Raw genomic sequence first — 27,921 nt, forward strand, 5'->3', positions numbered from 1 at the left:
TCCTGTTGTACCTTTCCCATTCCCCTTCCTCTCCTACAGAACAGCCACCTCTGTAGGGGGGAAGTTTTGCACACCTTGGCATACAGACTTTCAACAGCATGTGGATTTAATATTAAGGGACAACTTTAAAGAGGTCTATGAATCAAATGACTTTTCCATTCCAAAAATATATTAATAGGATGTTAAGGTTGTGTATCTGAGAGGATACTCAGTCTGAAAGTCACATTTGTCTGAACATCTGGCACAATGGAGCCTTGATCCTGACTAGAGGCAGTAGGCTTTCCTGTAATATTATAAGCTCAGTTAATTAGAACACTTAAGTGTACAAAGTAAACAAATTGAAAATGAACCTTTCAATTTTAATAATCTTGACAGCACTATGCTCAGTTACTTCACTACCATAATACCACTCATGCACCCACCCTCCCCCTAGGGGCCTTTAATTTGGGAACAGAGGTCACACAGTGACAACATGTCCTTCTGAACAGGAAGGACTACCTTGCCCTCCGTGGACATCCACCCCAAGCACCTGCACCATGCTCTCTTGGGCCCAACGGGGAGCTATGATAATTGTAACTTTTTTGGTCTTTCTATTTTCCTTGAACATTCCATCAGAGCCAGAGGTAGAAAGGAACAAGTTCACAGAATTGAGACTCTCTGATAGTTCCATTACCATCTGAAGGACATAGCTTTACAGATTCCTATGGTGAACAAATTTCGCAGATGGGCCTATTGGGTTTTTAAAAGGCAAAGATGATCATAGAATCATAGGACTGGAAAGGACCTCAAAAGGTCAACTAGACCAGTCCCCTGCACTCAAGGCAGGATTACATATTATCTAGACCATCCCTGACAGGTGTTTGTCTAACCTGCTATTAAAAATCTACAATGATGGGACAACCTCCCTAGACAATTTATTCCAGTGCTTAACCATCCTGACAGTTAGGAAGTTTTTCCTAATGTCCAACCTAAACCACCCTTGCTGCAATTTAAGCCCATTGCTTCTTGTCCTATCCTCAGTGTTTAAAGAACAATTTTTCCTCCCTCCTCCTTGTGACAACCTTTTATGTACTTAAAACTGTTATGCCCACCCACCCCCTAGTCTTCTCTTCTCCAGACTAAACAAACCCATTTTTTTCCCCCAATCTTCCTTCATAGGTCATGTTTTCTTTACTTTTTATAATTTTTGTTACTCTTCTCTGGACTTTCTCCAATCTGTCCACATCTTTCCTGAAAATGTGGGGCCCAGAAATGGACACAATATTCCAGCTGAGGCCTAATCAGCGGAGTCATTCCTCCAGATAGATCCTCTGTCAACTGAGCTAGTCTGCCTATATGTTCAACTTCCCTGAAATACAAGAGCTCAAGAGTGATTATATATGATAAACCCATCTGAACAACAGACTCGTGCAGTATTTGCTTGTTATCCCCTGACAATTTACAAAGGCAACACTTGTGTGAGCCATTCTTCAGAAACCTGTTAATAAATGCCAGCAGGACCAATCTGCCTTCACTTCAAAAAATATCTTTTTAAATATTGTTTTGCATGGGATTCTCTGTGGGGGTCACCTCCGCAAACTATAAAACCTGAATGTGCTTTCTTACATAGCCCCTAATCCAAAGACTTTCACTTTAGAGGTGATTAGGAGCTGTGTATCCAACTTAAATTAAATTCCTAAAGACAGGATGAAATACTGACAATGTGTTTTACTGCATTTTATTGAAATAGTTTGGTCCTCGATTAACTTAAATTTTGTAGAATGTTTTGCAATCTCTGAGATATAGAGAAAGGATATTTTTCTCATCTCTTCCTCCAAAAAATATTGCTAGCCCTGTTCACAAAAACATATCTTCACACTATGAGCACAAAAACAACTGAGTATTCAAATCCATTTCCAAAAACAAATTCATGTAAAAGGTAATAGATTAGTAGTTTCAATGGAATTCACTTATGTTCATCTCTGGATCTAAAGCCACTCCAATCAATAGCGTGAATATCCCTATAGTTTTACTTGTTACAGATTTAGTCCCAAATGAGCAAATCCAGAGTCTTGAGATTATATCTTCGTAAAACATTTATGTTCTGGCCATTTAAGATTGTTTCTGGAAGAACATATAATTAATACTGCTCTTCAACCCCTTGGTCACTTATAGCCCTACCCCAATCCTTGCCCTTAACTATGCTCCCTACTAGTGAGCTTATAAATAAGGTTACGATTTAATATCACTGGTATTTTTAGTAAAAGTCATGCACAGGTCATGCGCAAGAAACGAAAAACCATGCCCGTAACCTGTCCATGACTTATACCAGAGGTTCTCAAACTGTGGTCCTTGGACCACCAGTGGTCCGCGAGCTCTATTCTGGTGGTCCGAGGACAGTTCCCTCTAAGGTGCATGTCTGGGCGGCTGCACACTAGAGAATGAAGGGCCACCCACCTAATTAGTGGAGCCATGCAGGTGTGGCTCCACTAATTAGGTGCCTGGATCCTGGAGAAGATGCACATGTAAGGTGAGATGGTGGCCTTGGGGCAAATAAGGGATAGGTAGGAGGGGGCAGTGGGGTGAAAAGAGGGGTGGGGGGAATTTGGAATATGTAGGGCTGCGGCAGCCAGAAAAAGAGGTGACTTTCCCCAGTTCCAGGGCTGCGGCTGCCGGGGAGAGACCCCCCTCCTTCCAAGACCCAGCTCGGGGGCTGCCACAGCGAGGGAGAAAGGGCACATTCATCGCATTAGAAAAGTAAGACGACTGATATTAAAATATGAGTTGTGTGCTTTTATTTGTAGAACAAAAAAAGTTTATTCTTAAGGGTTTTTTTTATATAGCGCTTTCATCTAAAGCACTTTACAATAGTTAGCTAGCGGCACAAACATTTGGAAAGATCCTCAGCAATTTTCAAGTGGTCAGTGAAAAAAAAAGTTTGAGAACCACTGACTTGTACCATAAATATCCCGGATTGAACTCTGTGTGTGTGTGTGTTTAGGGGGGTGGCGACACCGCTACTCTGGCAACCGCCAGGGGGAGGAGCCCTGGAGGGCCCTTTGCCGCTCAGTCCACCCTGGGACCTCTGCCAGGAGCCACTGAGCTGAGGTTGCTCCCATCTCCCCCAGAACCGCTGCTCAGCCGGTCCCCGGGGCCAGTCGCATTGGCTTCTGCTCGGGCAGTCCACAGGGCTGACTGCCAGTGGCCGCCAGAGCAGCAGTTGGTGTGGCTGGCTGCAGGACTGCCTAAGCGGTCGCTTGAGCGGCTGGTCCCAGGGACAGCTGCTTGCGCAGCCCCGGGGACAGCCACGCTGGCCACTGCAGAAATCATGGATCCCTACTTATAAGCGTGGAAACTTATACATGCAGATAGGGGATAATATATTTCAATACTGAAGACTATACCTGTGATTATAAATATTACAAATCTGGAACTTTCCTGACAAAAAAGCACACTTAGTTAAGTTTCAGTTAAGTCATTGGGTGACTGGGCAACAAAATGGCAGATGGAATTCAATATTGATAAATGCATATTGGAAAACAATCCTAACTATACAGATAAAATGATGGGGTCTAATTAGCTGTTACCATTCAAGAAAAAAGAACAGAGAGTCATTGTGCATAGTTCTCTGAAAACATCCACACACTCTGTGCAGCGACAGTCAAAAAAAAGTAACAAATTTTAGGAATCATTAGGAAAGGGATAGACAGAAAATATATTGCCTCTACATAAATCTATGGTACACCCACATCTTGAATACTGTGTGCAGATCTGGTTGCCCAGTCTCAAAAAATTTGTATTGGAATTGGAAAAGGTACAGAAAAAGGCAACAAAAATTATTAGGGGTATGGAACAGCTTCCATATGAGGAGAGATTTATAAGACTGGGACTTTTCAGCTTGGAAAAGAGACAATTAAGGGGGGATATGATAGAGGTCTATAAAATCAAGACTGGTGTTGAGAAAGTAAATAAGGAAGTGTTATTTGCTTCATCTCGTAACACAAAAACTAGGGGTCACCAAATGAAATTAATAGGCAGCAGGTTTAAAACAAACAAGAGGAAGTATTTCTTCATACAACGCACAATCAACCTGTTGAACTCCTTGCCAGAGGCTGCTGTGAAGGACAAGACTATAACAGGGTTCAAAAAAGAACTAGATCAGTTCATGGAGGATAGGTCCATCAATGGCTATTAGCCAGGATTGGCAGGGATTCAAAACTATGCTCTGAAGTGTCCCTAGCCTCTGTTTGCCAGAAGCTGGGAATGGGTCACTTGATTATTACCTTTTCTGTTCATTCCCTCTGAAGCACCTGGCATTGGCCGCAGGATACTGGATTGGATGGACCATTGGTCTGACCCAGTATGGCTGTTCTTATGTAAGGTTGCTGGACTGCATTTCTCACAAATGCAATCCGTAGAAAGCAATAACGTTAAGTCATTCAACCTCCCATCTCCATTCTATTTATCTGTTCTCCTTCTCAGTCTCAAACTGCCTCCTTTCACTTACCCACAAGAGCAGGGATAGCAATGGTGGGAGCTTTAGTGTAGCTAAGGTGCCAGCTGCCACCAGTCGTCTTTACCATCATGTTGCCTAGACTTGCTTTGAACAAGGTGAGCATGATAAAAGCCAACAGCAGCTTTAGGAAAAAAGACTAGTGCAGTTACAATTAACTATAGATTTAAGAATTTTAAATCTGACTACAACATTTACAAGAGGGTTCAGAGAAAGCCAACAGTGCTCTTAAATTTTCTATTTTCCTCTATATAGTCACAGACTTTTCTTAGTTCCCCATTCCAGAGCAAAAATGTCTACAAAGGAAGTAGAACTCCACGCAAGGTCAAAAAAGTAGAGCCAAATAGCTACATCTTACCCCTCCTCAATCTCTACATTTCATCCCATTTACAAAGAAAAGTTAGACAAATAGCAAACACTAATTGCCTTTAGTTAGCCTTTATGCTAGCAATAGGCCAATTTCCAAAACAGAGCTCAGTGATATAGATTAAATAATTGTTTAGCAATAATATTTTAAAAATACTAAGCTCCATATAGCTTCAAGTTCTAAGTGTATGTTTTACTTCAGCACAGGATCTCTTACATCCTATTGTAACAACACTATGTGGATGATTCTCAGCTCTCTGTAAAATAAGCCGAATCCTTTTAAGACTCTGAATCCATCATCTTAATTGTTCAGTAACCTTTTGGGCATCTCAAAACAAAAACTGATGGCAGAGTGAGGCAGCAGTATTGTCTCCACAGCATAAGTACACTTTAACACAAATGCTGTCTCTGCAACATTCACTTATGGGTTATTGAAATGGAAGGTCTTGTTTCTATTTTCACAGTGTATCAGACTGTTGGGATCTTTGGAAAAAAGGCAATTTTAAATGTTTTGTTCTCCACTGATGTTCATCAGGAAGCAGGAACACCCATTTAGATATAAACCCATACACAACAGCACGCTTTCCTGAAGTACAGTGCATTACTGAACAGTCCCCAAGAATTGTCTGACAGGATGCTCTCCTTCAACTGGGCAAGGTTATATTCCTCTAAATAACAAAATATAGTTCCACCCACCAAACTAACAACTTCAAATTTGGTTTATCTTGTTTGCTCATAATGACATACTTCCTGCCTGTATCTGTTAAATACTGGTTACCATTCACTTTACATCCCAAAGCTAATAAACCATTTTCCATTACTGCCCATCTCAATGCATAGTGTACTGAGACACAATCAGAGCAATTTGCTACCAGCATCAATAGGTCTGGTTAACTTCTGCAATTAGAATTCAACTTCTCATCTTAAATCTGAATTTAAATATGTATATACACCAGTGGAGCCAAGTAAGCCCACACAGGGCAACCTACATGCATGAGAAGTATTTTAACTCAGTCATTTTTCCAGTAGGACCACCAAAATGGTTCAATTCTACAAGTTAGTTACAGCACAGATCAGGAAAACATGGCTTTGATAAAGCTCCAGCAACACTACATAATGTAAAGCAGTGGTTTCGAAATTTTTTGGATCGCACACTCCCAGCGCCAGCTCTAGGGAAGCCCGAAAAAAAAGAAGAAGAGCTGCCACCAGCGTGCCGCCAAAGACGGAGCAGGGAGAGCCAGGCTGCCGCCGGCTTGCCACCAAAGAATCAAAGGCCCAGGAGCGCTGCCACTGCACTGGCGGCGCTACTTCGGTGGCGCTCCTCCTGTGCGCACCCCGCTTTGGAGACCACTGATGTAAAGGATCGTTTATTTGCTTACCTTTTTACCAGAGGGTAATCCCTTACTGTTACAGTGTTTTTAATCTCTGGGAACACATGTCCAGAGAAAGGATTGGTGCATCTTATAATTCTATGAAACAAACATCTGCCACTACAACTAAAGACCCTAACTTGTAGCATAACACTTATGACATGTGAGAAGCTATTCATGCCAGTGCAACATGTAGTGATCACAGAAGCAGTTTCACTTTGAGTTAATCCAGATGCTCAACAGACTAGAAGTTAGGAGACATTCTAGCTTTTATACCTAGCCTCTTACAATATCTTATCAGAACTTTGAATCATGTGTGTGCTCTTCATGACAGCCCCTCCCTTCTAGTCTAAGGCTAAACCACAGCATTTAATATAGAAAAGCTTAACAAATAGTCGACATGCACATGCTTCAGAAGCCTCAGTATTTGGGGATACTATATATTACTATATATTACAGTTTCAAAGTAGCAGAAAACATCTGAACTATTTACTGCACAATGCCCTGTGTCTCTGAAAGGAGCCTTTAAAATGTCATTTTCCTTTCTGTGTACTGGCATGTAATCCTTTGGTGTCCAACACCTTAGAAGCTGACCAGTTTCTAGAGATTACTGTAGAGTTACTTAGGGTATGTCTATTCTGCAATAAAATATCCATTGCAACAAAAAGACTGACTGGGGTTCATGGGCTAGTACGAGATAAAGGCAGAAAACTCTTACCTTAACTGGAAAGCTGCATTTTCCAGTGCGAACCCCTTCTTCATCTGTTTGCCATTGGTGAGGCCTACTAGCCTCTGGGACATAAACATCTTTCTTTCGCCTAAAACTCTGTCGTAATTTGTTCATTTCTCAGTTTTCACGTCCTAGAGAAGAAAAATATATATTTCAGTAGGCATCAAAATTAAGTTTTTCCACAGTTTAGGCCCACCAATATCACTATATGTTATTATGCGAAGAATTTGTGCTTCTACAGAAATAGATGGAAGTCTCTCGAAGGAAAGTGGCTTAGTAAACAAGGAGCCAGCTAGAGATGGGATCTGAGAAGGCTCTGCTTGTATAAGAGCATTATGCTCAACTAGCCAACAGCAACATCAGATGGAGTAAAGTAATGGTAATCTAGAAGCAACAACCTTGACAGCCCCCTTCCATCCTGAAATTTCTCAACACCTCCAAAATGAAGTCTTCCTTTTGAGCAGGAGGTTTTAGAACGCAAACCAAACCAAACCAGGCAAGCCAGGCACATGCCTCTTTAGATCAAGGGGTGGGGATTGCGTGTCCAAATATGTGAGCTGAGGGGCTTTGAAAGCTCATTTCAAAAGCATTTTGAAAAGAGCACCACATAAAACTTATATGGAGAAAATTTCACAGTGGACATTTTTGCTTTCCAAGTAAAACTATTAGACACTGAGCTACATTGAAAATGATTCACTTTTGTCTGTATTTACAATTCCTGACATCTAAATGGCTTAAAATCCTCAAAAACCACAGCTGTCACATAACTGAACATAGGAAAGGATTAAAAGTTAAACAAACTTGCTGCCAACCTCACTCCTAGTTAACCTAGTTTTCAGAAGAAATGTCAACCCCTTTCCATCTGCCATCACTAAAGCACTCTGGCCATTCCAAATGACAAAAGGTCTGAGTTTTGTCATTAACTCCCCCAGCCCCAAGCTTTGTGCAACTGTCACTTTTTGTTATAAATTAATATGGTAATTGAGCAAAGCAGTTCTCTATTGTTTTATATGGGTGTGGTGATATTAATAAACCCAGACAAAGGAAACAAAATTTTGGATTGCCAGTTGGTTTGTTTCCCTAGCATTCTTTATTTTCCTATAGCCTATTTTAAAAAGTGACACTGTCAAAATCATCATTTAAAGCTCTCTTTACTTTATCTTTATGATTCTAGCAATAAGACATCAAGCAGTATGCTTGTTCCTGGAATAGGGAATGCCTCATACTTCAATTTCATTGGAAGATTTAAAAAGCACTACAGATAAATTCCCAAGCCAGACTTCCTTCCTCATACCACCAAATAGTCTTCCTCTGCAACAATGACACTGTTTCCTAGGTTGGCCCTAGAAGATGAATCCTGAATCCTCAGAAACAAGAAAGAGCACTCATGGAGAATGACAATGGGGGAGGGAGGGAAAAGAAAGAACACAAGCATGGAACTAAAATTTCCATAGCTGGTTAATGCTAGCATTGCCAACTCTCAGAAATTTATCACAAGTCACATAAAATTTTGCTCCCTGCAGCAGGTGCTCGCAAAATGATGCAGAGACTTCCAGCCATCATGCAATTTGGGAGCAGAAGCCTGCACTCACCTTTTCCCTAAGAGCAACTCCCATTCCCTTCTCCCCAGCCCTGCAAATACCTACTGCTTCCATGATCCCTTCCTTCCTCCCCACTTGCCACAGCCAATCTTGACTCCTCCTCACCACTCCCCAGGCCTACTTTTGACTCCCCAACTTTGCTCCACACTCTCCCTGTTCCCAGCTCCTGCTTCTGATCACTGCCTTCCCACTGACGCAGTCCAGGCACTGGCAGCTCCCTGCAGTCTGGCCCCTCACATACCTTCCCTCCCCCTGCCCTAATGTCTCACCACTTACATGTTGGGCTGGTACTTACTATCCAAACCAAAGCCTCCACACTCTGGGCTTCTCGGCCAATACCTGCTGTCCTGAGCCTTCCCTGCAGCCACTGGCCCTCCCCACTCCCAAAGTACTTCTGTCCCCTAATCCCATTGAGTCCGCCACTGCTCCAGCCATACCCCCAGCCTGGGAAACTTCTTGTGGGGCGGGGTAGTTAATGGTCTTGATCCCCCTGCAGGCTTCTGGGGTTACTAACCAGCTTGTGCCTCCACCTCTGCCTTGGGGCCACCAAGGAAGCACAGTGTGTTCCCCCCGTCCCGCATCCAAGAGGGCACCATTGGATAGGGGACCCCTCCCGTCCTGCAAGCTGGCACAGCTGGCTTCCACTTTTAAGCCGTTGAGTACTACCAAGCTTTGCCTCCAGGAGGGTGAGGAATTATTCCCTGGGGAGGGGGGTAGCCTAAATATGGGCAGGGATGCCACCTGTCACTGAGAAAAAGCTCCCATTTGTAACAATCTTCAAGCCCCCTTCCACCTGCACATAGGGGTCAACTGTGGGATGTGGCAATTTGGGGAATTTAAGTGTTTCTTATGAATTCCGGTTTATCTTATGAAATTGCTGTATCATGAAATGACTGCGTAAATGGAGTAATCCCTGTGCTGTCAGGCACAATCTTGACAGCTCCATTCAAGTGGGAACACCAAGGAAGGGCTGAAGACTAGGGAAACCAGCCAGGTGTGTCGGAACCGGTGTGTGGGCTGAGGGCCATGGCCCCATCATTTTTTACTCACCTTAAGGACAAGTGACCGGGAGCGGGGGCAGAGAGTAGCGAGTAGGCCTCAGGGGAAGAGGCAGCATGAGGGCGGGACCACGGTTTGGGCATCTGTCTCCCGCCCAAACATCTCTATGGAGCTTCCGGCACTCCTGAAACCAGCCCCACAAAATTGGTCTGTAGTGTGGGGGTTTGGACCAAGGGAATTTTCTCAGAGATAAAAGGAAGCTTAAGCTGGAGACGGGAACAGGCATCCTATTTCTCTGTGGGACCAGTTGAGGAAGAATTAAACTAGCTGCACTGAAGAGACACTCACCATGATTCAGAGGGGAAGCCATGTATAGAAAGCATGATCCTGGACTCCTCAGATGACTCTGACCTAAGCCCAAAGAATGCTCAAGTGCGGAAGAAACTAAGGCAGAAAAATCTATAGGTGTTGTGTCTAGGTATGTATAGATCTTGTTCTAGCTGAAGTAAAGAGTGACTGGGTTTTGGACTCCTTACATAGCCTACGTTTGCTTTCACTGTCATATGTCCCTGAAGAGGTGAACTATAAATCCGGAACTCGCAAGGTTGGAACTCTAGGAAAGGGTATGCCTACGGTACTGGTGGGTCTGCACTAGTTCTGGAGGTCTAAGGCAGCTGGGACATGAGGTCCCATTTCTATACAGAGGTCACAGAACCTGTGCCCAGGAAACGTGCTAATCAGGTCAAGGAAAGAGTGCTGCTCCCTATTCAGGCCAAGGGAAACAAAAGAGCACAAGGGTCCAGTTTGGTGGGACCCAAATACAGCAATCTGGTGACTATCCAGCTAGTGAAGCTTTACCAGGGCTGTGTAATGGGGATGGGAGGTAATCCCTTCCTTTTCTCAGTGGGGAGGGGGGTGTGTGTGTGTGTAAGTGTAAAAAAAGGTAAAATCCTCCATCTGCCATATGTCTTGTGGGGGTAAGGGAGTTTCCCTCCCTACTCACTCTACCCCACTATCTTGGGGGGTAAGTCTGATTCCTCCATCCACCACTGTCTTAGAGGACAGCACATTGTTATGGGGACAACATAAGAATGGCCCTACTGGGTCAGGAAAAAGGTTCATCTAGCCCAGTATCCTGTCTTCCGACAGTGCCCCAGAGGGAATGAACAGAACAGTTAATCATCAATTGATTCATCCTTGGTCACACACTCCCAGTTTCTGGCAAACAGAGGCTAGGGACACCATCCCTGTCCATCCTGGCTAATAACCATTGATGGACCTACCCTCCATGAACTTATCTACTTTTTTTTAACCCAGTTATAGTCTTGCCCTTCACAGCATCCTCTGGCAAAGAGTTCCACAGGTTGATTGTGTGTTGTGTGAAGAAATACTTCCTTTTTTTTTTAAACTGCTCCCTATTAATTTCATTTGGTGACCCCTAGTTCTTGTGTTGTGAGAAGGAGTAAACACTCCCTTATTAAATTTCTCCACACCAGTCATGATTTTATAGACCTCTATCATATCCCCCCTTAGTCATCCCTTTTCCAAGCTAAAAAGTCCCAGTCTTATTAATCTCTCCCCGTATGGCAGCCATTCCATCCCCCTAATCATTTTTGTTGCCCTTTTCTGAATTTTTTCCAATTCCAATATATCTTTTTTGAGATGGGGGACCACATCTGCACGCAGTATTCAAGATGTGGGCGTACCATGGATTTATATAGAGGCAATATGATATTTTTTCATCTTATTATCTATCCCTTTCATAATGATTCCCAACATTTTGTTTGCTTTTTTGACTGCCACTGCACACTGAGTGGATGTTTTCAGAGAACTATCCACAATGACTCCCAAGATCTCTTTCTTGAGTGGTAACTGCCAATTGAGACTCCATCATTTTATATGTATAGTTGGGATTATGTTTTCCAATGGAGGTACTTCAATATATCGTCTCTGCAATTCATGATTCCTCACCCAGCAGCTACTTGAAACAACATTGTCCTCATTGCTCTTTCCTCTCCCAAAAGTCTCCTTAATTTTAATAAATATGCAAGAGTTAGTAGAATTGTGCTTAACAAACACACTGGGAGTAAGCAAGGAGAGTTCAAAAATCAGATCAAAAGTGATTTAATCATTAAAGAATTTCATGATGGGGGGTTGACTTGATTTTTGAATTTGTGTTTGGCAAAACTGTAAAGCAGTTTGGTAGTAAAAACAATTTTAACAGCAGAGGAAAAGTGTGAACTAGTATGTGATTTAACTAGAGCAACATCAAACATGAATTTGATTAGCTAAAAATAAAACAGAATGTGGAAATGAGTGCACCCTCAGCACCTGCGTGCAAAGAGATCACATTTCTTATCACAAACTCTGCTGATGCTATTGACAAAGTCAATCACTCCAAACAAGTAACTCCTCCACATTCATGAAGTCCTAACTAGGTAAGTTCAAAGTTCTTTAAATAATAAAAGAATGCTGAGCGTGCAAAGCAAACTGCAGAACAGTTCTAAAGAGGATAGCAGAGTAACATTAACTTAGAATTTTGCATTACACATGAAAAACCCCTTTAAGATAAAAAACATGCAGATTAAGAATTCCAGCCTCAAGAGCCTTAGGGAATATGAATTTCTATAGGAGTTTGGCCAGCCCAGGTCATCTGACTATTTTGTCGAGGGATTATTTTGTACCAAGAGGCAGAGTTAACCAATAACCACAGGAGGAGGACTGGTTGAGTTTTCCATCTCAACTGTTGCTAGAAGATTAGTTCAAAACAATTTTTCATGAAAGTGTCTTTCAGTAGAAATTTTAATTTTCTGTCAGAAACCCAAATACGCCAAACCCGAAAATATTTTGGGCAAACAATTATTTTGTTTGCCACACTGCCTCATAGAAGTTGTACTTCGGTTACCTCATCTCCCCCATTCTCCTCTATGGATCAGGCCCCCTACCTGGATTTCTCCCATCAGCTATGGGACTCCATGATGCACTTCCTCCACCAAGATGGGAGACTGGTGCATCATTGCAACCAGATTTATTTCAGCCAGAAAACAGCCTACAGAGGAGAAAGGGAACATGAGGCCCCTGAACTACATCTCCCTTGAGGAACTAGGGTAGCATTTTCACCAAAAATATTAACGTTTTGTGCAAAAAAAACAAGTCCATTTCCCAGTGAGCTCTATGATCATGTGCTTTCACAACTTAGTTTCAGGAATTGAAATGGACCCTTTACAGCAGGGGCGGGCAAACTTTTTGGCCTGAGGGTCGCGTCAGGTTTCTGAAATTGTATGGAGGGCTGATTAGGGGAGGCTGTGTCCCCCCAAACAGCCAGGCATGGCCCGGCCCCTGCGCCCTATCCGACTCCCCTGCTTCTCACCCCCGGGTACCCTTGCCCCATCTACCCCCTCCCTTCTCCCTGACCTCCCCCTGCCCTTAACTACCCCCCACCACCCCACTCAATCCCCCCCCACCTGACTGCCCCCCCTCCGGGACCCATGCCCCATCGACCCCCCCTGCTCCCTGTCCCGACCACCCCCCGCTGCCCCATCCAACCCCTCCTCTCCTTCCTGACTGCCCCCGAGACCTCTGCCCCCATTCAACCCCCGTTCCCTGCCCTCTGACTGCCCCGACCACCTCCCAAACTCCCATGCCCTCTATCCAACCCCCACCCTGCTCCCTGCCCCCTTACCACGCTGCCTGGAGCACTGGTGGCTGGCAGCATGGCTGCACCAGGACAGGCAGCCGTACTGTGCCACGCAGCACAGAGCACTGGGTCAGGGCGGGCTCTGTCCAACTAGTCAGAACAACCACTTACCCCAACAAAGAAAAACAATGAAAAATTGAAAGAAGCTGAACTGTTATCAGAATCGCTCGACAGCCCAAAGCAGTTTGTCCTACAAACAGCCACCTGATTGGCAATGCACATCATCCCCGGTCCCATCCGATTTAAAATTATTATAGCTAATGTTAAAAAATTATATAGTACACAGGTTAAGAAAAGTGTGTCTGTACATCTAGGTAAAGTGCTTAGATTTACTAAGATGTTAAATAAGCAATTCAAGTGACCAAAGAGATTGAAGTGTTCTCCGACTGGTTTTTGAATGTTATAATTCTTGACATCTGATTTGTGTCCATTTATTCTTTTACGTAGAGACTGTCCAGTTTGGCCAATGTACATGGCAGAGGGGTATTGCTGGTATACGATGGCATATATCACATTGGTAGATGTACAGGTGAACGAGCCTCTGATAGTGTCACTGATGTGATTAGGCCCTATGATGGTGTCCCCTGAATAGATATGTGGACACAGTTGGCAACGGGCTTTGTTGCAAGGATAGGTTCCTGGGTTAGTGGTTCTGTTGTGTGGTTGCTGGTGAATATTTGCTTCAGGTTTGGGGGCTGTCTGTAAGCAAGGACTGGCCTGTCTCCCAAGATCTGAGAGAGTGACGGGTCATCCTTCAGGATAGGTTGTAGATCCCTGATGCATTGGAGAGGTTTTAGTTGGGGGCTGAAGGTGATGGCTAGTGGCGTTCTGTTATTTTCTTTGTTGGGCCTGTTCTGTAGTAGGTAACTTCTGGGTACTCTTCTGGCTCTGTCAATCTGTTTCTTCACTTCAGCAGGTGGGTATTGTAGTTGTAAGAATGCTTGATAGAGATCTTGTAGGTGTTTGTCTCTGTCTGAGGGGTTGGAGCAAATGCGGTTGTATCGTAGAGCTTGGCTGTAGGCAATGGATCATGTGGTGTAGTCTGGATGAAAAAACTTCAAAAACAGACTCCAACGAGAGACTGCTGAATTGGAATTAATTTGCAAACTGGATACAATTAAGCTAGGCTTGAATAAAGACTGGGAGTGGATGGGTCATTACACAAAGTAAAACTATTTCCCCATGTTTATTCACAAACCCCCCCCCCCCCCCGCCCCCAGTTCCTCAGATGTTCTTGTCAACTGCTGGAAATGGCTCACCTTGATCACTACAAAAGGTCCCCCCCCGCCCCCGGTAATAGCTCGCCTTACCTGATCACTCTTGTTACAGTGTGTATGGTAATACCCATTGTTTCATGTTCTCTGTGTATATAAATCCCCCCACTGTATTTTCCACTGAATGCATCCGATGAAGTGAGCTGTAGCTCACGAAAGCTTATGCTCAAAAAATTGGTTAGTCTAAGGTGCCTCAAGTCCTCCTTTTTTTTCATAGAAATGACATTCTTAAAAATCAAGGTGATTACCCCATAAAATAAATACAGACCAGTTCCCCACTAAATCCCAAGTTTCTACAAACTAATCAGAGGTTAAGTTCAAAAGTTATCCAAGATGATGAGCCAATTTAAAAATTATTTCATTTTATTTTGTGCACTTGGAATATAGTCAGTTTCACTGTTATGTAATGTCAGTTAGCCCGTAAACTTCCCCTTTCCATAGGTCTTTCACACAGCAACAGACAGAGGAAAAATCTGCAAAGGCAACTATAAAAATGAAAAAGTTGGCAGAGTGACTCTGGCAGGTCTGGCGTGGGCACCTGAAACTACTTTTGAACTTTAGTAGAGTTTAAATTAGCAGCCTTACAAGTGTCCTCATTCAGAGAGCAATTAGTTAAATTCTCATTCTGAAGGACTACACAGCCAACCACAAATCTGACGAAGATTTAATTTCATGAATTCTAACGTGAACCAGGGATAGTCAAGCCACATACAAATAACACTTTTTCCACTTGGACTGTAAAGGGATATGATCCATTTTAGACCAAGTCTTCGATCATGGTAAGGTTTGTGAAACTGTTCAGGGTGCTTGGTACCACCTGTTGCCCCACCCATGGATTAAACAAATACTGAATGTTTTCCAGATCCCTTTGATCAAAATACAAACAGGTCATATAAGGGTACAAAGTACCAATGAAGTCTTTAGCCAATAGAAAAGTAATTAGGAAGGTCATGTGAGAGGAAGCTCCCTGTGCAATCCTCCTGTTTTGCAAGGGAAACCAGCCTTTTCAAGTATAAGTCTCTTGAAGAAAATAGGTCAGATTCACTCACCTGTCCGACTCCTAAAGTAAACAAATTTCAACTAATAGAAAAAACAAGGTTTAAAAAACAGTTTTTGTTGAAAGGATTCTTCTAGAACTGCATTACTAGTCTAGCCTCCAAATTACATTGCAAGTCCGTGCACATTTTATGATAGGTCTTTCTTTAAAGCAAGTCAAGAAAAAAAAAACTCTGCAGTTTTGGTTACACCAATTTTAAGCGACGCCCATGCCCAGTAAATAAATAATGCACTGCCACCTATCAGTGGATCTTTTTTGATAGCTATATTAACATATACCATCTCTAGCATAGAGTGACAGGTATGCTGCCCAGAAATTAAAATCTAAATAAGAGTTGGAGCAACAATCACTCTCTATTATTTTGTCTATAATATGCTTTGTACCGGAGACACTCAATGTTAGGTGTAAGATAGTCAGAAGTTTGGAAATAAGTACTTTTTGCTGCTTTCTTTCAAAGTCATCTGACATTTCTGAGCCAAGAGGAGATACAAACTGTTGCAATCTCACTGAGAATCCGGCAAGGGTGGTTCTACTTGTGTAACTGATTTAGAAGGGAAAACACACTTGAGACACATTCTTCTACATTGTTAGGAAGATTTGCATCCCAACATAAGCCTTGTGGTCTGTGTTTTTGCCTGTAATAAGGTGTGGCCAATATCTGATATCTCAAGTTTCATGGAAATGATATTAGACTCCACAAAGCTTTCAGGATTTTAGTATGCAATCAATATTGCAGAATAAGTAAACATATGAAAAAATATGCATGTATTTCTGGTTTTCCAGATTTCACATTTTAATCTACAAAGAGTTTATAAGGTAAAGCAACAACCAAAGTGTGCTACATAGTCTCTTATAGAACCTAAAGTTTATTGTTGGTGCTTTTATATTACTAGAACAGGGGTGGGCAAACTTTTTGGCCTGAGGGCTACATCGGGGTTCCAAAACTGTATGGAGGGCCGGGTAGGGAAGGCTGTGCCTCCCCAAACAGCCTGGCCCCTGCCCCCTCCCACTTCCCGCCCCCTGACTGCCCTGCTCAGAACTCCCCACCCATTCAACCCCCCTGCTCCTCATCCCCTGACTGCCCCCTCCCAGGATCCCCTACCCCTATCCAACCCCCCCTGCTCCCTGTCCCGACTGCCCCCCTGAACTTCAGCCCCATCCAACCCCAGCTGATCCCTGTGCCCAGTGCCGCCCCAGGACCCTCTGCCACTTATGCTAAAATACTAAAATACTAAAAAGGCACAACAATAAAAAGTTTGATCAGTATATAAAATATATATTAAAAACAGTCAATTTAATAATTTCAGAACTATTTGCTTTTCAATACAATTCCAGAATCTCCACAGTTTAAAGGAATTGAATAAAACTTTGTTTTCCTGTAAGAGACAGATATAAGCTAAAGAAAATTTTATAACCAGGTTAGAATAATAGTTTGCCTCCAGCCACATTGGGTTGCTAAACTGTTTTTCCCCTCTACAAGAGCACTTAAGCCACTCTTAAACATGGTTGTGATACATGGTGGTTCTCTCTTTTTAGTTGAGTCTGTAATGGAGTTTAGATGTGGGGAAGGGATAGCATCAGTTTGTCCCACACTATTGGGAAAGTGAACCCTTATTACAATTACATTTTATCAGCATCACTGCAATTATTCTCCAGTGCAAGAATTGTGTGAAAGAATCTGTCCTTGCTTTTTATACCAAAATCACACTCTTTTTGTATGCTTTTCAGTGCTGAGTTTTGTTTTGAATTAGTTTATTCTTTCTGGAGGCTTGGATACTGTAAAATCTAATTAAATCCAGCTCTGTCACACTGATGAAAATGGAAGGATGCACCATATGAGCACTCTCTCACTAAAGCATAGCAGTCCTACTTACACATCACAGTATGACTAACCACATTATACATTACAGGACTTTCCAACCCATTTACCCTTTCATTACCAAATTAAAATCCAATAATGTGCATACTGGGGCAAACTTTCTGCTCTAAGATGACAAAACATTTGCCCTTCTCTCCATTTTAATAGTATACTGGTTTAACAAATCTCAATCAACTCTTTAAATATGTTTTGTATTTGGCTTTGAAATAGTAAAGTACTTTTGCTTATCATTTGGGTTGGGGGGACCAAACCAGTAATGGGTACACAATGAAGGGAGCAATGCTAAGTAACACTGTTTTGGTAGTAGCGGGTTGCACATAATGATTTTTGGGAGATCAAAAATAACCTCAGGACTCTTGCTGCTCACAGAGCTGAAGACTGCACAGGTTATAGAACTATATTCAGATCAAAGGAATGGGGTACTCTGGCAGAAGACTGCATGAGACTACTCATGAAAGATTGATGGTGGCTGTAAAGCACCCCAGACACCAACATCCACATATGAATTCTGGGAGCAGGGGAAGAGTAAGTGAACTCTGTCCAGGCTGGACCTAGGTAGAACTGAAGAGCCTACGCTTAAAGTCTCACTGTGAGAACATAGAAACAGATGGTAAAATAAACACAGTTGACTGGTCTAGTCCCATTTCCTTTATGACATACCAAATAATTGATCATTACTTGAACTTTGCAAAATGCTAACAATCAATAGCAACTATGGATACGAATACGATTATTATTTCCTAAAATTTTAGGATTTTGTTATTAGGTTATTAAACGTTAAACTAATTCAGCATCAATGGCAATGCGTTAAAATACCGGTAGCTACCTGGCATCCTGCCCCAAAACTAGGAATGTCATACTCAATACATCTGAATAATCATATAAGCATCCACAGATTGTCAATCTGTAGGTGGAGCAAGCAATGAGTTGGCAGATTTAAATATGCATTCAAACTAATTCAGGCTCAACATTTAATATTCCATAAGAGTGATATTTTGAAAATGTCAACAGAGACATAATGCAAAAAATTACTCCAGACCTTCATATATTGGTCTGTCAGGAGAAACACACGTTTACAAGAGACCTTTAATATGCTTCTTGCAAGATAAATAGAGGATTAAATGCACTGTAGACGTAACAACTATTTCATTTACATATTGAAGCCAGTTGCCCACTTGAACCTATGCAGAAAAAGGAGTTCAGCCAGTGAGAGAGAAAACCCAAAAGCTATCCAGTAATTACTATTCTGAAGCAATGTCCCAAATTATTAGATTCGACTATTTTTGCAAACCCAGTGACATATGGTCCTGTATGACTCACTCCCATCTCAAAGAGGGAATTTATTAGAGAAGCAATCTTCTTGCTTTATATGAAATATACCTCAAATATTTTCCCAGACAGATAGCTATACAGTGTGCTGTAGAAGCTGCCAGATCTATCAAATGTTGAAAAGTAATTTGGTTTTAATTAGCATCCATTTTAGCATCTAAAATGGACGTAAAAATCTTACCTCTGACCTTTGCTTAGCCTTTTGGGAAGCAGTAAGCGAAGTCAAAAAGAGTTGAGTGGGCAAGAACCATACATGCATTATTAAACGTCTTTCCTGGGATTGTGATACAGCCCCACGTGAGCTGAACAGCAAACCAATAACAAATTCTACAATAAAAATCCCCATTTGACCCACTGAGAGTTTGGTCTGGTAAAAAAGTCACATATGCATGAGAAATAGGAAATCAAATGCAGACGAGAGAGTTAAGGATCTCCATGAAAACATAACATTTCCTGACTAGTCAAAAAAGTGCCTCTTTAAAATAATTACTTTTCAGAGCAGCACCAAATACACAAAAGGATAAGGGAGAACAAAGTGTGGTAATTTCTGTAATCAAAGTCTTTACTACCCCTAACTCCTTTACCTTACAAAGCCAGGGAGAACAAGCTCAATTTTATTTCATCTCATGAACCAGAATTGTTTGTTAAATTTAAATTATGTAGACCCATGGAATACCTTTGAAGGCAATGGTGTTGTATAGGTGCCACAAATGGCATAATTTGGCCTGCAGAACCATTATTAATGTGAAAAGATGGAAACAACCCAGCATGAATCAAGAACCAGGCCATGTCTACACTACAAAAAGTTTTGTATGCATGGCTATAACAGACAGGGGTGTGAAAAAACTACATAAAAGCTGATATAGCTATGCCAGCAAAACACCCACTGTAGACACAGCTATGCCAACAAACAGTGCTTCTGTCAGCATAACTGATATAGTCCAGGGAACAAAACCTCTGCATCCACACTAAGGGGCTCTACTAACACACAGAAAACATCTGCTTAAAGTGCAGTGGCATTCAAAAAAAATAATGTTAGGAACCATTAGGAAGGAGATAGATAAAACAGAAAAAATCATCATAATGCTACTATATAATCTGTTGTGCGCCCATACCTTGAATACTGCATGCAGTTCTGGTTGCCTTGTCTCAAAAAAAATAAAGATTAAAACTGGAAAACAGAGAAGGACAACAAAAACAAGTAGGGGTAAGGAACAGCTTCCGTATGAGGCGAGATTAAAAAGACTGGGACTGTTCAACTTGGAAATGACGACTAAGGGGAGATATGATAGATGTCTATGAATCATGAATGGTGTGGAGAAAGTGAATAAGGAAGTGTAATTTACCCCTTCATAGAAGGGGTTTTTCGCCTTCCTCTGCAGCGTGGGGCATGGGTCACGGGTCATTTGCTGGAGGATTCTCTGCACCTTGAAGTCTTTAAACCACGATTTGAGGACTTCAATAGCTCAGACATAGGTGAGAGGTTTGTTACAGGAGTTGGTGGGTGAGATTCCGTGGCCTGCTTTGTGCAGGCGGTCAGACTAGACTATCATAATGGTCCCTTCTGACCTTAAAGTCTATGATTCTATATAACATGAACCAGGGGTCATCTAATGAAATTAATAGGCAGCAGGTTTAAAACAAACATAAGGAAGTACTTCTTCACACAATGCACAGTCAACCCATGAAACTTGTTGCCGGGGATGTTGTGAAGACCAAAAGTACAATTGGGTTCAAAAAAGAATCAGAAAAGTTCATAGAGGATAGGTGGGTCCATCAATGACTATTAGCCAAGATGGTCAGGAATGCAACATCATGCTCTGGGAGCCCCTAAACCACTGACTACTAGAAGGTGGGGTATATCACTCGATGAGGTGTCCTGTTCTGTTCATTCCCTCTTAAGTATCTGACACCAGCTATTGTTGGAAAACAGGATACTGGGCTAGATGGATCATTGTTCTGATCCAGCATGACCATTCTTATGGTCTTATAGCTATAACAGTATAGCTCTGTAAACTGAACTCGTGTAGATTAGTCCTAGACTGAGCTGGCAGAGTTGGTAGTTTGCAATCCCACATTTAAATGTGATGACTCGAGTTGCTAAAAAATCATGACTTTTTTTAAAAAAAAATCAAAAACTGAAAAATAAATTGTTATTTTTATTTGCTTTTTAGTTTAGGTCTTTAGGGTATGTTCAGGTAATGTTGTTCTGCTCTTCTCTAAAGCTGTAAGGGAGATAAGTATCTTAAATGGAAGAAGAGACACTCAACCACAGGATTCCAGGAATTGGGGCTTTAAGAAAAAATCAAATATGGCAAGCCTCAAAGTAAAAGCACAAAGTTCGCAACACTGATTAAACCCACATGTAAAATTAAACATTTAATTTGGATAGCACTCACTGAGAGAAACCAAAAGACCCACAATGCCATTTTTACATAGTTATTTACTGTGATCTCACTTTAAGTGCTTCCTATCCAATCTTAACATTCAGGCCTTGTCTACTTTACAGAGTTTTGTTGACAATAGCTATGCCAACATACAGCAACCGCTTAATTAATGTGTCGTTGCATGTCCACACTATGCGCCTTGTGTCAGCAGAGTGCACCCACACTAGCAGCTCTTGCACTGAGACAGAGAGCAGTGCACTGGGGCAGCTATCCCACTGTGCAAGTGGTCGCAGGGTACTTTGGGAAGGGATTGCAATGCCTCATGGGGCAGCTGCCTTTTGCCAACAAAACCACGTAGTGTAGACAAGGCCTTAGTAGCTTTTTGTACGGAATACAAAAACTTTACTCAGTGTGACAAGTTCTTTGCTCCTCAGAGGCTCAATCTGCTAAATTTTAAAAAGTCAATCTTAAATCCCATGTAAAATTTTATTCTACTTTTTTGACCAAATGAAATTATTCTATATTTTCAAACTTTACAAAGCTTTTGATAATGGGGAGATTTTTTCCTCCCAAAACAGCAAGCTTGTCCCACAAAAAACACAGGTTACTCAGCAGCTATGCTGCAAGACTTGAACTACATCAAAGCATGCTTCCCCTCATATGTCCTTGCACTGCTTGTCAGGTCAACATTTTTCAGTTTGAGCATTTGCTCCAGAAATGAAATGATCATCCAAGGTCTTGCTGGAGCTCTATCCTAAGTGAGAGCTCACTGGCACAAATCCACACAGTCTGGAGTGTTCTAAATGTGTTTTAGAAGATAACCCATTCCAACCAAGTTTGGAATGTGGTGGTGTCAGTGAGCTGTATGTAGTTTTTCAGTTTCATGTGTAGGAAATAGAACTGAATACAAAAAGAGTAAGAATTCCCACTCCTTGGGGCAGCCAACTGACCTAGCAGCAGTGGTCTGCAGCACTACTCAGGAGGCCCAGAACCCAGTGTACTAGGTCCCCAGACAGAGGGCAATTGAGACAAGAAACAGTAACCCCATAGATACAAGTGTGAAGTACAGACACAATGGTCTTCAAAAGGGTTCTATTCAATTCTTAGATCACAAGACTGTGGGAGACTGATGAGAGGAGAAAAATCTGGGAGCAACTGAAGGAGCAAAAAGTAGTTTTACCTCATGGTCAAAATAACTGAAGATAAATGGACTCATTTTCCAAGAAGACTGAAAATCTCATAAAAACTGCAGACTGTTACACTATGTTTTCATCTTAATTATGCTAGTACAGTGTCCATAATGTACTAGGCACTTTCCAGACATGAGAATATAGTACCTGCCATGAAGAGTTTGCTATTTAATATTTAAACAAGAATTTTATTTTCCGAATAAGTAAATACATTAACATTTCTAGGCCTGTCCAATGCAAATCCTTGCTTCATAACTCTTTCACAATACCTCTTTTTGGAAAACTTACCAAGAAATTGACAATATTTCTCAAGTCGGTTTCCTTTAACAAAGGAAATTAATTTGAGATATCACAGTTGTACCTTCCTCTACAGCCACACCTAACAGAAGAGAAATAGTGAAGTGACCCAGCAAGCAGTTTTAGTCTTGTGAATAACTAAGGTGTTACTAAAAAGAACGAGGAGTACTAGTGGCACCTTAGAGACTAACAAATTTATTTGGGCATTGTTAGTCTCTATGGTGCCACTAGTACTCCTTTTCTTTTTGCAGATACAGACTAACACAGCTGCTACTCTGAAACCTTACAAAGTGGTTGCCATTAGTCTCTAAGGTGCCACTAGCACTCCTCGTTCTTTTTGCTGATACAGACTAACACGGCTACCACTTTGTAAGGTTTCAGAGTAGCAGCCATGTTAGTCTGTATCTGCAAAAAGAAAAGGAGTACTTGTGGCACCTTAGAGACTAACCAATTTATCTGAGCATAAGCGTTCGTGAGCTACAGCTCATTTCATCCTACACAAATACCCCTTTACTTTGTAAGGTGTTATTGTCAACAATTCCATCACCAAGTTTTCAAGTCCCCACAGGAGCACAAAGATAATGTTTTCAGTGGTAGGAATCCAATTCCAAAAACAGGATTAGAGGTTCTTAACATTCATCCACACAAACTGTTAAAAATGAAATGTCCAGTACAGGTATCCTTATTCAATAAGATTAAACCCTGCACATCATATTCACCACTTTCAACATTAGGCTACATTTCTTAATACAGTTTCATATAGCCTCAACATGTATAGTAATGATACGCATTACATTCCTCATGACTGCACTAGAACATAAAACCTAAACTCTGATCTTAAACTTAATATACATGTCAGCCATATGTGCACTGGTGAAGTGCATTAAGTCCCCCCCACCCATGCAGAAGTTATGGGATCTGAATATAACTATAGTGAGCTGGGGGGTGCTTAATTTTGAAAGGCATGTCATTTATTCATGTGCCTAAGTAGTATTTGAGAGACTAATTTTAAGAACCCTTTATTTTTTGAAGTCTTGGCCTAGATGTTTTGTGGCAGGAACTGAGAGATATTTCCGAAGTGACAAGTATGTTATAGTGGAAGTTAATATGCCTTATATCAGTTGCAGGAAGTGATGCCAACTTTTGCAATTTTGTCATTAGTCTTGCAATATTTGCGGTTTTTCTTAAAATCCCAGCTCCTTGATTCAGTTGATTTCATAAAGAACCTTAGCTTTCATTTAAGTTGATAGCTCTCTTGGTTGTAGAGAAAAGTCTGAAAACATTAACTGTAAAGGCTCAAAAACCCAGAACGCAAGCAAAAATTCAAGATGTATCGTTTAAGAGTCCCATGATTATTGGGGGCCTGGGTTATGATTTTTGACCACTTAACAGGAGAAAAATTCCTGCATCGTTCCCAACCCATAGTTTGCTGCCCCCTCTCCCCACCTGACAGGGATGTCAATGCTTTTCTCTTCGCAGTTCTCTCACAACCTTCAGAACAACCCCAATTCCTCCTTGTAAGGCAGCTACTATTACTGCATCTAGCCAACGTATTAACAGAATAGTTAATTTACACGTGAAGTGGTAAGGCTTCAAATGCATTAGACAATTAATAAAAGCATGAACTGCATAGCCTTTTATATGCTTCTCTGGAGAATCTACCCAGAGTTTGAATTGATTTACTCTTTCTACAAGTCTGTCACACCTTCATCTCTTTAGAGAAAAATTTACCAGAAATCAAGAGATACTAATGGCTCATCTCAGACCTAACCTAGCTGCCCAAGACACTTTCATCTCACTTTTTGTATTTGTATATTAAACTCTCTAAAGCAGTGAAGGGACCTCAAACTGTGGACGTTTTTAAAATAAAAATGAAAGGAACGTGGAGACAAGGCAATAGATATACTTTTTTTTTTTTTAAAAGAACTCTAAGTTAAGCTACTTTGAGACACGAGTGTAGAAAACAAGCACAGCACCCTCCCACCACCCCTCCCGTATTTAAGTTTATTGATAATAAAGCATGATAGCTCTGTTTATGGAGGGAAAGAACAAAAATGTTAATTGTTATTGATATAGCAAGTCCCAAGGCATCAGACCTTCAGGAAATGGGTATCCCTTCCTCAGTTAATTCACTTCATACAAGTAACCATGACAAAAGTTTATTGGTTATATTACTAAAATTAACAATGACATCACACCTCTGCACATCTAGCCTACTACAACATTGTTTCTGGTGATTAGTCGAGTAATTTGGTCTTATATAGAACTAAGAATTCAACCCTTTTTACAATATGAAAGTTTGAATACAAATATTAATCAAAGCATGGGAGGAATAGCCAGAAGATAGGTAGATAGTATACCAATGGATATAGTTTCCGTAAGTAGTCATCATAATTCTGCCTTTGCATCATCATGGCAACAAAACTGTCTTAGGTTTTTTGATCAGTTTTATCATACTAAATTGTAAATAGGACTTATGTAACATTTAACTAGCCAGTCCAAATAAGCTCATTAATAAAATTACACCAAAAAACCCTATGAATAATCTGTTTTTCCCACTAACTGAACCACACTGTACTGGTCAATAGAACTGAGCTATCCGGTAAATTGTACCAAAGGACACTTCGTTGTGTCGGCTTTCAGACAAGATTTAATCTACAGTTATTTGCATTGGAGTAACCAAGTCCTTGGCCTACAATTGCTACAGGATCAGTGTCACCTGCTGAGAGAGTAAGTGCCTCATCTTTGTTACAGCATTTTTCTAGTTGCATGAGTATATAAACTTGATAGAAAGTAGTTCTGTTCCATCAGTATTATCTTTCACATATGTTATTTGAGACTTCTGGCCGCCTACATTTAGTATACCTCTTGCCCATCCCCCTATGTCAATAGTTCCCTTCTTTCATGGCAATACAAGTAGTTGTGTTAATTTTCTCTATGAAAAATCTTAGAAATGAACATGTCATTAAACCAGTGCAGGTCTTTGCACATATTTCCCTTCCAATACTGTATCCAAATATCTCAAAGCAGGTCTTTCAGAAAGAACACAATGTTTTCAGAAAAACTCAACAATGAATACATTTAAATTTCATTAAGGTTTTAATTTAACAAAATTGATTTGCAAACTTAAGTGTCCTTGCATTAACTGAAACTGCTTTTTGCAGAATAATCTAGAAATTGGTGAAGCTGAAAGCATTATGCAACCCATGTCATAAGTGCAATAAGACAATGAACATGTTATCTAACCAGATTTTAATATTTTAATTTTCCATCAAAAAACTGCTAGGGGCTACACTAAAGTTGATCATCCGTACACTCAAAATCAGGAAAGGCCAAAGTTAAGGTTGCACAAACATTAATACTGTGTTTTTGCATTATGATACAGATACTATTTTTGAAACAATTTACAGGATTGTTTTTCGTAGGGTGGAAGATTAAGAGAATTCTTTGATGACAGCGAGCGAACTGTTCATGATTATTGTTTCAGACATCAAGAATCGGCAAACATCAAGACATACCTCAGAGTGCTTTCCATTTCAGCGTGACACTTTCCAAATCACTTGCATCTTATAACTATTGAAACAACCTTTGTTCACCTGTGAACAGACTGAAATATCCTAAGACACTTGGTAAAGTAGATTTTAATCAAAAAGCACCAGGTGAAAGCTACAGAAATATTGTGTGCTGCTGTAACACACCAATGAAGCTATTGCAACTAAATGACCATCATTGCAGAATGAGTTGATGGCTGAACTAAAGATCTCAGAATGAGGCTTGCAGAAAAAGGAGATGAATGTTTGCCGTTTTTTCCACAGTCATAAAATTACAATATATTTCATACAAAGCATGCCATGATATATGAAAAGTCATGATCTGCTGAAACCAATTGTTCTGTCCAAATACGTATACTGTTAGGATTGCCAGGTGTCCAGGTTGCGACTGGATCGCTGCTGACTGGGCCACTGAAAGTCCAGTTGTGGTGCAGGCAGGCTCCCTACCCAGCTCTGCACAGCTCCTGGAAGCGGCAACAGGCTCCTCTGGCTCCTAGATGCAGGGGCAGCCAGGGAAGCTCTAGACACTGCCCTCATCCTGCCCCCCCGACTCTGCAGCTATGGCCAATGGGAGCTGCAGGGTGGGAAGGACTGACTCATTGCCACCTGGGCAGCGTATGTGCGTAGGAGCCAGGGCGATATGTTGCTGCTTTCTGGAACCTCTTGAGGTGAGAATCACCCAGAGCCCACATCCTGAAGACCTGCTGCACCCCAAGCCCCAGCTCTGAGCTCCCTCCAACACCGAAACTCCCTCCCTGAGCCTGCACCTCACACGCCCTCCCACACCCCAACCCCTGCCTCAACCCAGAGCCCCTTTCTACACCTCAAACCCCTCATCCCCAGCCCCAGCCCCACCCCAGAGCCCACATCCTGAGTCAGAGCCCTCACCCCTGCCCACACACTCAACTCCTCATTTCTGGCCCCCCCTCAAAGTCCACACCCACCTTCCCCAGTCCCCTCCCACACCTCAAAGCCCTCATCCCTGGCCCCACCCCAGAAGTCACACCCCCAGCCGGAGCCCTCACACCCTCGTGCACCCCAACCTCCTACCCCAGCCTATTGAAAACGAGTGAGCGAGGGACGGAAGGAGGGGGGATGGAGTGAGCAGGGCCTTGGGGAAGGGACAGGCAGGGGTGTTCAATTTTCTGCAAATAGAAAGTTGGCAACCCTAGTTAGTGTGTATGAAGTTATGAGATTTTGCTGCATGGTTGTTACTGAAATAAGTTGTAAATTTGAGAGTCTCTACTGCCACTCCCATTATTCAGCAAGGGAGTTGCAAACAAGGGATTCACAATAATATAAGAGGGCTGCACAAGAATCACACAATGGGGGATTGCTCAACTCTGACTCAGCAAAACCCACCAGGACAAGTCTGAGCTAATGTTTTCCAGGCACATGGATTGAGGATCTAAAATAGGGGACAGTGGCATCATGCTTTTATCTTTCTCCTCCCTCACCTATGCTGAAAGCAACAAGAATGCCAGGAAGACAGACTTTAACGGAAGAGAGACTGGTCCCAGGCTTAAAGGGAAAGCCTGTGTAATAAAACCTATAACCTACCTGCAATGTCCAGTGGAGTGAGAAAACTGCTTGATTCAAATACCGCCTAATCTAATAACGTTTAACATTTAGACTGTGCACTTAAAGTGCCTTTTATTTTCTTTCGTAACTATCTCTGACCTTTTGTGCCAACCATTTATAA

General features: G+C 41.7%; 1 protein-coding gene across 11 annotated transcripts in view; it reads right to left on the minus strand.

Moving 5' to 3' along the window:
• The window catches only part of NUMB (NUMB endocytic adaptor protein), a 145,680-nt gene that overhangs the window by 44,751 nt on the left and 73,008 nt on the right, over window positions 1–27,921 (minus strand). For 10 of the 11 annotated variants that reach the window (XM_073348543.1, XM_073348553.1, XM_073348549.1 and 7 more), the window contains one exon: window positions 6,947–7,089. In XM_073348543.1, the coding sequence (XP_073204644.1) occupies window positions 6,947–7,072 (126 nt within the window). In that variant the 5' untranslated portion in view covers window positions 7,073–7,089. Of the gene's footprint in view, window positions 1–6,946; window positions 7,090–12,503; window positions 12,596–27,921 lie in introns of those variants that run through there. The other variant, XM_073348544.2, reaches the window with a different exon arrangement.

This window comes from Lepidochelys kempii, chromosome 6 (genome assembly GCF_965140285.1).
Source record: "Lepidochelys kempii isolate rLepKem1 chromosome 6, rLepKem1.hap1, whole genome shotgun sequence".
Lineage (NCBI taxonomy): Eukaryota > Metazoa > Chordata > Testudines > Cheloniidae > Lepidochelys > Lepidochelys kempii.